This window comes from Salmo salar, chromosome 01, assembly GCF_965601325.2.
Source record: "Salmo salar chromosome 01, fSalSal1, whole genome shotgun sequence".
Lineage (NCBI taxonomy): Eukaryota > Metazoa > Chordata > Actinopteri > Salmoniformes > Salmonidae > Salmo > Salmo salar.
In genome coordinates, this window is record NC_138291.1 from 164,063,177 (window position 1) to 164,075,541 (window position 12,365).

A 12,365-nucleotide genomic window follows, 5' to 3' on the forward strand; every position below is an offset into this window, starting at 1 on the left:
TTTGAATGGGGCATGCTTATTTAAGATGGTGAGGAAAGCACTTTTAAAGAATAACCAGGCGGTTAGGATGATATCTATGAGGGTGCCCATGTTCATAGGTTCATTGATCATTTGTGTGAGATTGTGGGCATCTAGCTTAGAATGTAGGACGGCCGGGTTGTTTAGCATGTCCCAGTTTAGGTCACCTAACGGTACGAGCTCTGACGATAGATGGGGGGCAATCAATTCACATATGGTGTCCAGGGCACAGCTGGGGGCAGAAGGTGGTCATTAGCAAGCGGCAACGGTGAGAAACTTGTTTCTGGAAAGGTGGATTTTTAAAATTAGAAGCTCAAATTGTTTGGGCATAGACCTGGATAGTATGATAAAACTCTGCAGGCTATCTCTGCAGTAGATTGAAACTCCGCCCCTTTGGCAGTTCTGTCTTGTCGGAAAATGTTACAGTTAGGGATGGAAATTTCAGTGTTTTTGGTGGCCTTCCTACGCCAGGATTCAGACACAGCTAGGACATCCAGATTGGCAGAGTGTGCTAAAGCAGTGAATAAAACAAACTTAGGGAGGAGGCTTTTAATGTCAACATGCATGAAACCAAGGCTTTTACAGTTACAGAAGTCAACAAATGATAGCGCCTGTGGAATGTAAGTGGAGCTAGGCACTGCAGGGCCTGGATTAACCTTTACATCACCAGAGGAACAGAGAAGGAGTGGGATAAGGGTACGGCTAAAGGCTATAAGAACGGGTCGTCTAGTGCGTTCGGAAACAGAGAGTAAAAGGAGCAGGTTTCTGGGCACGGAAGAATATAGTCAAGGCGTAATGTACAGATAAGGGTATGGTAGGATGTGAGTACAGTGGAGGTAAACGTAGGCATTGAGTGACGATGAGAAAGGCATTGTCTCTAGAGACACCATTTAAACCAGGTGAGGTCACCGCATGTGTGGGAGGTGGAACCAAAGGGTTAGCTAAGGCATATTGAGCAGGGCTGGAGACTCTACAGTGAAATAAGACAATAATCACTAACCAAAACAGCAATGGACAAGGCTTATTGACATTAGGGAGAGGCATGCGTAGCCGAGTGATCATGGGGTCTAGTGAGTAGCTAGGTGGGCTGGAGACAGCTTGCGGGCCGGGGCTATCAGGCTAGCAGAAGGGCCTTAGGGGGACATTGCGATGGAAGAGTCAGTTGTAGCCCCCTCGGGTGATTTCGTCGGCAGACCAATCATAATGGATCGGCAGGGCTCCGTATAGTAAAAGGGTACAGGCCAATTGGCAAAAATAGCTATTGTAGCCCAACAAAATTGTCTGATGGACCTCTTCAGCCAACAGTCCGATATGCTTTAGACAACTAGCGGGCCGCAGCTAGCAGATGGGCATTCAAGGGACGTCGCGATGGAGAAGCCTGTTGAAATCCCCCTCGGGCCGCTAGAAATCCCCCTCGTCGGTAGACCAGTCGTGAAGAATCGGTGGGGCTCCGTATCAGCAGTAAATGGGGTCCAGGCCAATTGGCAAAATACGTATTGTAGCCCAAGGAAGTGGTTGATGGACCTCTTCAGCTAGCTGGGAGATGGGCCTAGCATAGGCTAGCTCCAGGCTAATTGGTGCTTGCTTCGGGACAGAGACGTTAGCCAGGAGCAGCCACTCAGGTAGCAGCTAGCTAGCTGCGATGATCCAGGTGAAAAGGTTCAGAGATTGCGGTAGGAATCCGGGGATGTGGGGAAAAGAGTCCGGTTTTCTCTGGGTTGAATCGCGCTGTGCAGACTGGCAGGAGTTGTCCGGGTTTAAGGTTAGCTGATGACCGCTAGCAGTGACTAGCTGACTACTAGCTAGTAGCTAGTTATCTGGCTAGCTTCTGGGGGTTCTGGTTCTAAAGTAAAGAAAATAGGAGAACCATACCACATTGGGTGAGGCTGGTTGCAGGAGAGTATGTTGGAGTTGAGGTTAAACATTTATTTTTTTAAATATATACGAAATATACACACCCAGACACCCACACACACACTCACACACACCAGTGATCTCCCCTACAGCAGTCTGTCTGGAGGTCATGGTAGTGTATCACAGTGTGAGACCAGCTGTGGGGTGATTGGCCTTGGCCTCCTCCTTGGCCCCAACACTGCAACAGAGACAGCAACACATGTTCACTTGGCAGATTCTCTCATCTACACTGACTCACATGGCCTAGCGATGGTCTCTGAGCTTGCTCCACAATATGGAGAGATTAGCCACAACAAGCTACCCAGAAACAGTGGGTAAAGTAGCACAGGAGTGCAATGACGAAGCATATAATGATTATATTTTTTGTGCGTGCATGTCAGGGTTTCCGTTAGCCGGCAATTGCCGGCTTTAATAAATACAAAAATATCAATAAAAAAACTGTTGCTGGCCAAACTGACCTTGATAAAAAAAAATCCATTGCGAAATAATGCTTTTTATTAATTGATGGAAATACCAGTCGATGTAAATACATCATGCTTATCGGTCTATAACTTAATTTCATCATTTAGTATAGTTAAATTGGTCTGTGTGTATTTTCGTAATTCATTATGTATCTTATTTATCCAACACAATCACAGCTTAAAGAGCATATTTTGAGCGAGATTTCTCCTGCAGCTCCTCAGCTGGATGCTGCTGGAGTAAAACATGTGCTTTTTTTCAGCCCGTTCATTGCACAACAATTCTAAATTCAATCATGTGTTAAAACCAGTTTTGGTGCACGATTAAAAAGAGCTGCTATTTTAATTTCTCAATTGGTAATTGAAGAGCGCCTCCCATTCACCATTCAAGTGCAGGCAACAGGCTATCACCCACCACTTTACAATGTGAGCTGGTGGAAGTATGCATTTTGAAAACATACTTAATTGTTTGAAACCTATTATTATATTTCATATTATGAGGCATGTCTTTTCTAAAGACTTCATAGGCGGCGCTTTTGGGGAAGCTTACAATTTATCCTACAATTTCTACCATTCTGCATGCCACTTAGGATTTTCATATGCGCATTTTCGTGGAACAGTTTCATTTCAATAATACGTTTTCATTTCTCTAAAGCATTGTCCTGTGGTTAATCATAAAAAATGTTATTAAAATTATAAAAAGCTAAAAGCTAAAAGTCAACTAATGCGAGATCCCCAGCCTCTGCCTATGCCCTTCCCAAAAGTGCATAGGCCTCAAGACACATTACCTTCAGACATATTTTAGATGATTTTCACTGACAGCCGCAACTCAATAATCAGCTAGACCTACTGCCAAGCTCGCTGCTCAAATTGCGGGCTTCCCAAAAAGGCATAGGCCTAAGAGTTATTTTTCCGAAGAAGGTAATCCTCAATTCCTCTGTGGCTAAGTCATGCTTTCTAGTGAAGTATTTTGAATGCTTTTATTTATTGCTGCATAAACAGGAATAATTATATGATTTTGGAAAATGTATTTCCATTTATCTCCTGTTCTATTGGTTGTTATATCAACTTTCTATTTGTTGTGCAGAAGCCAAAGGCACAATCCTAGTCATATTTGTAACCCATCCTCGTTGTTGCATGTTTAGATTCCCCCTCTTTCTAAGTTTCTAAAAGAGATGTTAATCTCTGTCACATATGGAATTGCTACCAGGTGCACTGTTTAGACTGGTGTTTTCCCAGGTGCGCTGTTTAGACTGGTGTTTTCCCAGGTGCGCTGTTTAGAATGATCTTTTCCCAGGTGCGCTGTTTAGAATGGTGTTTTCCCAGCTGTACTGTTTAGAATGGTGTTTTCCCAGCTGTACTGTTTAGAATGGTATTTTCCCAGGTGCGCTGTTTAGAATGGTGTTTTCCCAGCTGTACTGTTTAGAATGGTGTTTTCCCAGGTGCGCTGTTTAGAATGATGTTTTCCCAGGTGGGCTGTTTAGAATGGTATTTTCCCAGGTGGGCTGTTTAGAATGGTGTTTTCCCAGCTGTGCTGTTTAGAATGGTATTTTCCCAGGTGCGCTGTTTAGAATGGTATTTTCCCAGGTGCGCTGTTTAGAATGGTGTTTTCCCAGGTGCGCTGTTTAGAATGGTATTTTCCCAGGTGCGCTGTTTAGAATGGTGTTTTCCCAGGTGCGCTGTTTAGACTGGTGTTTTCCCAGGTGCGCTGTTTAGAATGGTGTTTTCCCAGGTGCGCTGTTTAGAATGGTGTTTTCCCAGGTGCGCTGTTTAGACTGGTGTTTTCCCAGGTGCTCTGTTTAGAATGGTGTTTTCCCAGGTGCGCTGTTTAGAATGGTGTTTTCCCAGGTGCGCTGTTTAGAATGGTGTTTTCCCAGGTGCGCTGTTTAGACTGGTGTTTTCCCAGGTGCGCTGTTTAGACTGGTGTTTTCCCAGGTGCGCTGTTTAGAATGATCTTTTCCCAGGTGCGCTGTTTAGAATGGTGTTTTCCCAGGTGCGCTGTTTAGAATGGTGTTTTCCCAGCTGTACTGTTTAGAATGGTGTTTTCCCAGCTGTAATGTTTAGAATGGTATTTTCCCAGGTGGGCTGTTTAGAATGGTATTTTCCCAGCTGTACTGTTTAGAATGGTATTTTCCCAGGTGCTCTGTTTAGAATGGTGTTTTCCCAGCTGTACTGTTTAGAATGGTGTTTTCCCAGGTGCGCTGTTTAGAATGATGTTTTCCCAGGTGGGCTGTTTAGAATGGTATTTTCCCAGGTGGGCTGTTTAGAATGGTATTTTCCCAGCTGTGCTGTTTAGAATGGTATTTTCCCAGGTGCGCTGTTTAGAATGGTGTTTTCCCAGGTGCGCTGTTTAGAATGGTGTTTTCCCAGGTGCGCTGTTTAGAATGGTGTTTTCCCAGGTACGCTGTTTAGACTGGTGTTTTCCCAGGTGCTCTGTTTAGAATGGTGTTTTCCCAGGTGCGCTGTTTAGAATGGTGTTTTCCCAGGTGCGCTGTTTAGAATGGTGTTTTCCCAGGTGCGCTGTTTAGACTGGTGTTTTCCCAGGTGCTCTGTTTAGAATGATGTTTTCCCAGGTGCGCTGTTTAGAATGGTGTTTTCCCAGGTGCGCTGTTTAGAATGGTGTTTTCCCAGGTGTGCTGTTTAGACTGGTGTTTTCCCAGGTGCGCTGTTTAGACTGGTGTTTTCCCAGGTGCACTCATCAGCCTTCCCTGTGGCTCAGTTGATAGAGCATGGTGTTTGCAACGCCAGCATGGTGTGTGCAACGCCAGGATTGTGGGTTCAGTTCCCACGGGGGGGCCAGTATAAAAAAAAAATGCATGAAATGAAATATATGTATTCACTACTGTAAGTAGCTCTGGATAAGAGCGTATACTAAATGACTGAAATGTAAAAAAAAATGTAGAATGGTGTTTTCCCAGGTGCGCTGTTTAGACTGGTGTTTTCCCAGGTGCACTGTTTAGACTGGTGTTTTCCCAGGTGCGCTGTTTAGACTGGAGTTTTCCCAGGTGCTCTGTTTAGACTGGTGTTTTCCTAGGTGCTCTGTTTAGACTGGTGTTTTCCCAGGTGCGCTGTTGAGAATGGTGTTTTCCCAGGTGCGCTGTTTAGACTGGTGTTTTCCCAGGTGCGCTGTTGAGAATGATGTTTTCCCAGGTGCGCTGTTGAGAATGGTGTTTTCCCAAGTGCGCTGTTTAGAATGATGTTTTCCCAGGTGCGCTGTTTAGACTGGTGTTTTCCCAGGTACGCTGTTGAGAATGGTGTTTTCCCAGGTACGCTGTTGAGAATGATGTTTTCCCAGGTGCGCTGTTTAGAATGATGTTTTCCCAGGTGCGCTGTTTAGAATGATGTTTTCCCAGGTACGCTGTTGAGAATGGTGTTTTCCCAGGTACGCTGTTGAGAATGATGTTTTCCCAGGCGCGCTGTTTAGAATGATGTTTTCCCAGGTGCGCTGTTTAGAATGATGTTTTCCCAGGTACGCTGTTGAGAATGGTGTTTTCCCAGGTACGCTGTTGAGAATGATGTTTTCCCAGGTGCGCTGTTTAGAATGGTGTTTTCTCGCAAATAGCTTTTTGGCAAATGTTTGAAAATGAAAATGTATTGGCTGCTTCATTACACGAGTGGTGTGTTCTGTTAAGATGCATTACCATAATCTACATGTGATTTCTGTTCTTCCGAGCACTGTGGGTGGAAGCCCTAATGGGTTATGCACCCAATGCATATGGGTCAGGTAAATTTCTCAAATGGCCGGTAAATTAAAATGTTCCCTGTCACGTTGTCTGGCACAACATTTTCCTAACAGAAGCACGGGGGGGGGGGGGGGGGGGGGGTGGTGTGTGTGTGTGTGTGTGTGTGTGTGTGTGTGTGTGTGTGTGTGTGTGTGTGTGTGTGTGTGTGTGTGTGTGTGTGTGTGTGTGTGTGCAGGTGTAAGCCAGGCTCCTTCAACCTGCAAGAGAACAATCCAGCTGGCTGTACGCCCTGTTTCTGCTTCAGACACTCATTGGCCTGCAGATCGTCCAATCACCATGCAGCTGTCAACATCACATCGGACTTCCTTGAAGGTATTCAGCCAATCATGATTCTCTTGAAAGTACTGCATTCAGCTAATAACTTTCATAAGTTATCAGCTAATTATGAAGTCCTTATATTGAGGTTATCATCCTGAGTCATTCTGCCATGTTCCTCCTCCTCCCCCCTCCCTCCCTGCAGACACAGATGGCTGGTCAGGACAGTTCTCCGGGGGACAGGAGTATCCTCTGCTGTGGAAGGAAGGGGAGGTCTACTTGCTACCACTCAGTGAGGATGATCTCGGCTTCTACAGAGCTCCAGGTGAGAGAGACAGAGCTGACACACACACATACATACATACATACATACATACATACATACATACATACATACATACATACATACATACATACATACATACATACATACATACATACATACATACATACATACATACATACATACATACATACATACATACATACATACACAAAGAGAGCTGATGTCACCTTTAAGGTGAGATATGAGTAGGACCTGGAGATTCCCCAAACATAAAACCTGGCCAGGAAAATGTATTTATAGGAGAATATCTGGACCATAGATTTATATGAGAAGATCTGGACCCTGGAGTTTATATGAGAAGATCTAGGCCTTAAAGTTTATAGGATATAATCTGGACCATAGAGTTATAGGGGAAGATCTGGACCTAAAGATATAGGAGGTAGATCTGGGCCCTAGTTTTATTAGGAGAATATCTGGACCATAGAGTTATAGGAGAACATCTGGACCCTAGCGTTATAGTAGAATATCTGGACCCTAGAGTTTATAGGAGAAGATCTGGTCCATAGCGTTTATAGGATAATATCTGGTCTATAGAGTTATAGGAGAATATCTGGACCTAGAGTTATAGGAGAAGATCTGGGCCCTAGAGATTGTTGGAAAATAAATAAAGAAAGATACCTCGTCAGTTGTACAACTGAATGTATTCAACTGAAATGTGTCTTCCGCATTTTATTCAACACCTTTGAATCAGAGAGGTGCAGGGGGCTGCCTTAATCGACATCCACATCATCGGTGCCTGGGGAACAGTGGGTTAACTGCCTTGCTCAGGGGCAGAACGACAGATTTTTACCGTGTCAGCTACGGGATTTGATCCGGCATCCTTTTGGTTACCTGCCCAATGCTCCTACCCGCCAGGCTACCTACCACCCAGATGGAGAAGATCTGGCCTCTAGTTTATAGGATAATATCTGGGCGCTAGAGTTATAGGAGAAGATCTGGGGCCTAGTTTATAGGATAATATTTGAGCCCTAGAGTTATAGCAGAAGATCTGGGCCCTAGAGTTATAGGAGAAGATCTGGGCTCTAGTTTATAGTATAATATCTGGGCCTTAGAATTATGGGAGCAGATCTGGGCCCTAGTTTACAGGATAATATCTGGGCCCTGGAGTTATAGGAGAAGATCTGGGCCCTAGAGTTTATAAGAGAAGATCTGGGCCCTAGTTTATAGGAGAAGATCTGGGCCCTAGAGTGATAGGAGAATTGTATGCATTTCCAGGATGAGGAAAGATTACACAAATATGGTCTGTGCTTGGAGAGAGCTCAGACACCCCCTGGTCTTTTAACATGTAAATATGTAAATCATATTACCGTCTGCCACCTTTAATACCCTTGGCTTGTTGCTCGAGATCATTCCCTTGTTCGATTAAACAATACCTCATAACGTTAGCCATAAGGTCATAAAGCACTTGCTGCAACACCATTTTGTCACAGCAGACTCTTAACACGACCATTAGGAGAGAGGAGTTATAGCTGGCTCTGCTACAGGACTTAGAGGCTCTCCCTATGACTGTGTCCCAAATGATACCTTATTCACTACATAGTACACTACACTACCTATAGACCCTGGTCAAAAGTAGTGCACTTAATAGGGAATAGGGTGCCATTTGGGACTCAGACTATATATCAGTAGGAGAGACTAGGCCTGATGGAATTGGATGTCTTGGCTATAGCTGGAAGAAGAACAAAGGGGAAATCGGCCTGGCTCAGCTCAGGCTGGCTACTCAGTGCACCAAGGACCAAGCCCAGCGAAGCAGCAGCCAACAGGGAGAGGGATAGAGAGAACCAGAAACAGCAGAAATCCCATTAACTACCAAAACATCCTGATGGTTTCATGTTCAAACTCTCTGATCACACTAAACAAGTTCATTCAGACAGGCGTCTGTCTATTTATGTATGAAAAGCCTTAGATCACAGAAGATGCCTCGGAGGGAAGATGCTTTGGTCCGCTTGGTCCAGGGATATTTTTAGAGTTTCTTATATGTCGTTAAGTCGACTTGGATATATTTAGTTTGTTTGTTTATTTATTGTTTTGTTTAGTTCACTGTTTTCTTGAAGCTCGTCCATCACTCCAGTGCCTCTGCAGGCCACCACACAGTGATTAGTGGCCAAACTCGCCGGGAGCTGCTTTGTGGCCATCCCCTTATCTTGCCGGAACAGCGCTTGTTGGTGTTGTTTTGTCAAGTAGTAAAATACAGAGATCTATTGCCACACCGCTTTAATGATCTAATTTTCTCCCTGCTTTTATTTTCCTCATGTGTACAGTTACTTTAAAGATTAGAGCAGAGAGGCAGGTAGGCCCTCTCTCTCTCTCTCTCTCTCTCTCTCTCTCTCTCTCTCTCTCTCTCTCTCTCTCTCTCTCTCTCTCTCTCTCTCTCTCTCTCTCTCTCTCTCTCTCTCTCTCTCTCTCTCTCCTCTCTTGCTTTCTCTCTTTTTCAACACTTCATTTGTATATCTTTGTGCTGTAATCCTCCTGCAGCCTGATCTCACTAAAGCGTCAGATAATTCTGAGTGACAATGCACCGCTACCAAACAACACGCAGAGGGAAAGCAATGTCTTATTAATCTGTTTGTCACCTATTTCAGTGTGTCTCGCGCTACGTCTGTCATTTAAACGTCTAGAATCAGATCAGTTGGCTTCTCAGTGTAATGAAAACAGATAGGAGGGTTGGGGAACAACGTGTTTCTTCCCGGCTTCCAGAAATACCAGGCGAAACTGCAGTGCCAAAGAACACAATCCCGACAAACAATGGAGGAGCCCAGATCACAGAGCATTATCCAGGGAAATTCAGCTGGAGTCTTTCAAAGAGAGAGAGAGAAGGCTGAGAGGGAGTTAGAGAAAAAGTCAGAGAGGTAGACAGAAAGAGACAGTGAAAGAGATAGTATAAGAGAAAGTGAGAGAGAGCGAGAGAGAGAGAGAGAGTGAGAGCGAAAGCGAGAGAGAGAAAGAAAGAGAGTTTGTGAATAAATGGTCCTCTCTCCAATTCATTTACCACCACACTTGTCCTCATCCTCTTGGCAAAGAAAAAAATGCTGCTAGCTGACACATAATAGAAAGGTCACGTTCCTATGACGACAGAGCACTTGTCAACAGATTCTATCATGGATTCCAAGCCAACACCACTTTCTTCAACAGCCTTTCTAATCCAGCCTCACTGATATGGCTTCCACTTTTAACTGCTGGACATTCACTGAAGCAATGCAGGTTATGTGCTACTCCTCTCCAATCCTCCAAGCTCAAGGGTCCAACAGGCAGCTAACATCCCTGATCCAGAACCAGCCACCTGTGCCTTAGTGCCTGACATGGTCATGGTCCATCTCCCTATCTACACCTGGCCATGCTGCTAACCCAGAAAACCAAGAGGGACATGTCCCCAAGAGAGGTATATTTCAGAATGCCAAGAGAGGGACATGCAGTTCTATCCTTTATATGGCTGGCCTCAATGGGGCCAGGGAGCATGTGGCTGGTTCAGGAGAGCAGGCTATGACATTCACCTCAGGAGCCAAAGGATCAGATCCCATATGTGTTCAATCTCCATCTCGATCCTTCCGAGGGCTCTCCTCGAGTGGGCACCAGTCAAAGGATTATGTGACTGGTTCTACACTGTATGACATAACCAAAGGATCACTTGTGGGTCTCATCTCCATCCTTCATTCCTATAGGGCTCGCCGAGAAGGGGCACCAGTCTAGGAAGAATGAAATGTGATTGGATAGAAAGTCATCTTTCAGCTCATGAGCCTAAGATTCCCTGGGGGCATCAAACCAGGTGGTGAGATCAGATCCAGCCCAGCTCTCTGCCATCGGGAGAGATGGTGGGGAGGGATGGAGGGAGAGATGGTCATTAAGAGCTTCACTTGACATGAATACCCCCACAGAGTCTGCCATCACCTCAGCTTGGCAGGTTCTCACCTATATAGACTGGACACGGAGAGGGGGAGAGAAAGGGGGAGAAGGAGAGAGAAATGGATATGGAGGGAGAAGGGAGAGAGGGAGCATACTGGCAGGAGAGAAAGGGAGAGGGGAAAAGGAGAGAAAGAGACAGGAGAGAGAGGAGGGTAAGCACAAAAGGATGAGGGAGAGAGTGGGAGAAGTTTCAGTATACATCCTCTGCAGTAACGTTCCTGCCAAGCTTCCTGGACAGGCTGCCTCTGCACTGGATGTGAGCCCCAGAACATTCAGGACAAACCACCACCCTGATCTCTGATTGGATGTTACCCCCAGAATGTTCAGGACAAACCTTCACCCATCACCCTGAATGGAGTCCTAAACTCAGCAAAAAAAGAAACGTCCCTTTTTCAGAACCCTGTCTTTCAAAGATAATTCGTAAAAATCCAAATAACTTCACAGATCTTCATTGTAAAGGGTTTCCCATGCTTGTTCAATGAACCATAAACAATTAATGAACATGCACCTGTGGAACGGTCGTTAAGACTCTAACAGCTTACAGACAGTAGGCAATTAAGTTCACAATTATGAAAACTTAGGACACTAAAGAGGCCTTTCTACTGACTCTGAAAAACACCAAAAGAAAGATGCCCAGGGTCCCTGCTCATCTGCGTGAACGTGCCTTAGGCATGCTGCAAGGAGGCATGAGGACTGCAGATGTGGCCAGGCAATAAATTGCAATGTCCATACTGTGAGATGCCTAAGACAGCGCTACAGGAAGACAGGACGGACAACTGATCATCTTCGCAGTGGTAGACCACGTGTAACAACACCTGCACAGGATCGGTACATCCGAACATCACACCTGCGGGACAGGTACAGGATGGCAACAACAACTGTCCGAGTTACACCAGAAATGCACAATCCCTCCATCAGTGCTCAGACTGTCCGCAATAGGCTGAGAGAGGCTGGACTGAGGGCTTGTAGGCCTGTTGTAAGGCAGACCAGACAGGACTGGCAAAAAGTGCTCTTCACTGACGAGTCGCAGTTTTGTCTCACCAGGGGTGATGGTCGGATTCGCGTTTATCGTCGAAGGAATGATCTTTACACCGAGGCCTGTACTCTGGTCTGGGACGGTGTGTCACAGCATCATCGGACTGAGCTTGTTGTCATTGCAGGCAATCTCAACGCTGAGCGTTACAGGGAAGACGTGGTACCCTTCCTGCAGGCTCATCCTGACATGACCCTCCAGCATGACAATGTCACCAGCCGTACTGCTCGTTCTGTGCGTGACTTCCTGCAAGACAGGAATATCAGTTTTCTGCCATGGCCAGCGAAGAGCACGGATCTCAATCCCGTTGAGCACGTCTGTTGGATCGGAGGGTGAGGGCTAGGGCCATTCCCCCCAGAAATGTCTGGGAACTTACTGGTCCCTTGGTGAAAGAGTGGTGTAACATCTCACAGCAAGAACTGGCAAATCTGGTGCAGTCCATGAGGAGGAGAAGCACAGCAGTACTTAATGCAGATGGTGGCCACACCAGATACTGACTGTTACTTTGATTTTGAACCCATATCAGACTCCACTACACCCACAAAGTAGATTATGTTTTGGGGGTGTTTTTAGAGAAGAAAACATTGCTATATTGGTAAATTGTGTGTGTGTGTGTGTGTGTGTGTGTGTGTGTGTGTGTGTGTGTGTGTGTGTGTGTGTGTGTGTGTGTGTGTGTGTGTGTGTGTGTGTGTGTGTGT

The 12,365-nt window shown here is 45.5% G+C and overlaps 1 protein-coding gene across 1 annotated transcript in view; it reads left to right on the top strand.

Annotated features, from left to right (window-relative positions):
• The window catches only part of LOC106568667 (laminin subunit gamma-3), a 198,000-nt gene that overhangs the window by 66,446 nt on the left and 119,189 nt on the right, over positions 1-12,365 (top strand). The window contains exons 8-9 of the mRNA XM_014139189.3: positions 6,309-6,445; positions 6,594-6,713. Of these exons, the coding sequence (XP_013994664.3) occupies positions 6,309-6,445; positions 6,594-6,713 (257 nt within the window). The remainder of the gene's footprint in view (positions 1-6,308; positions 6,446-6,593; positions 6,714-12,365) is intronic.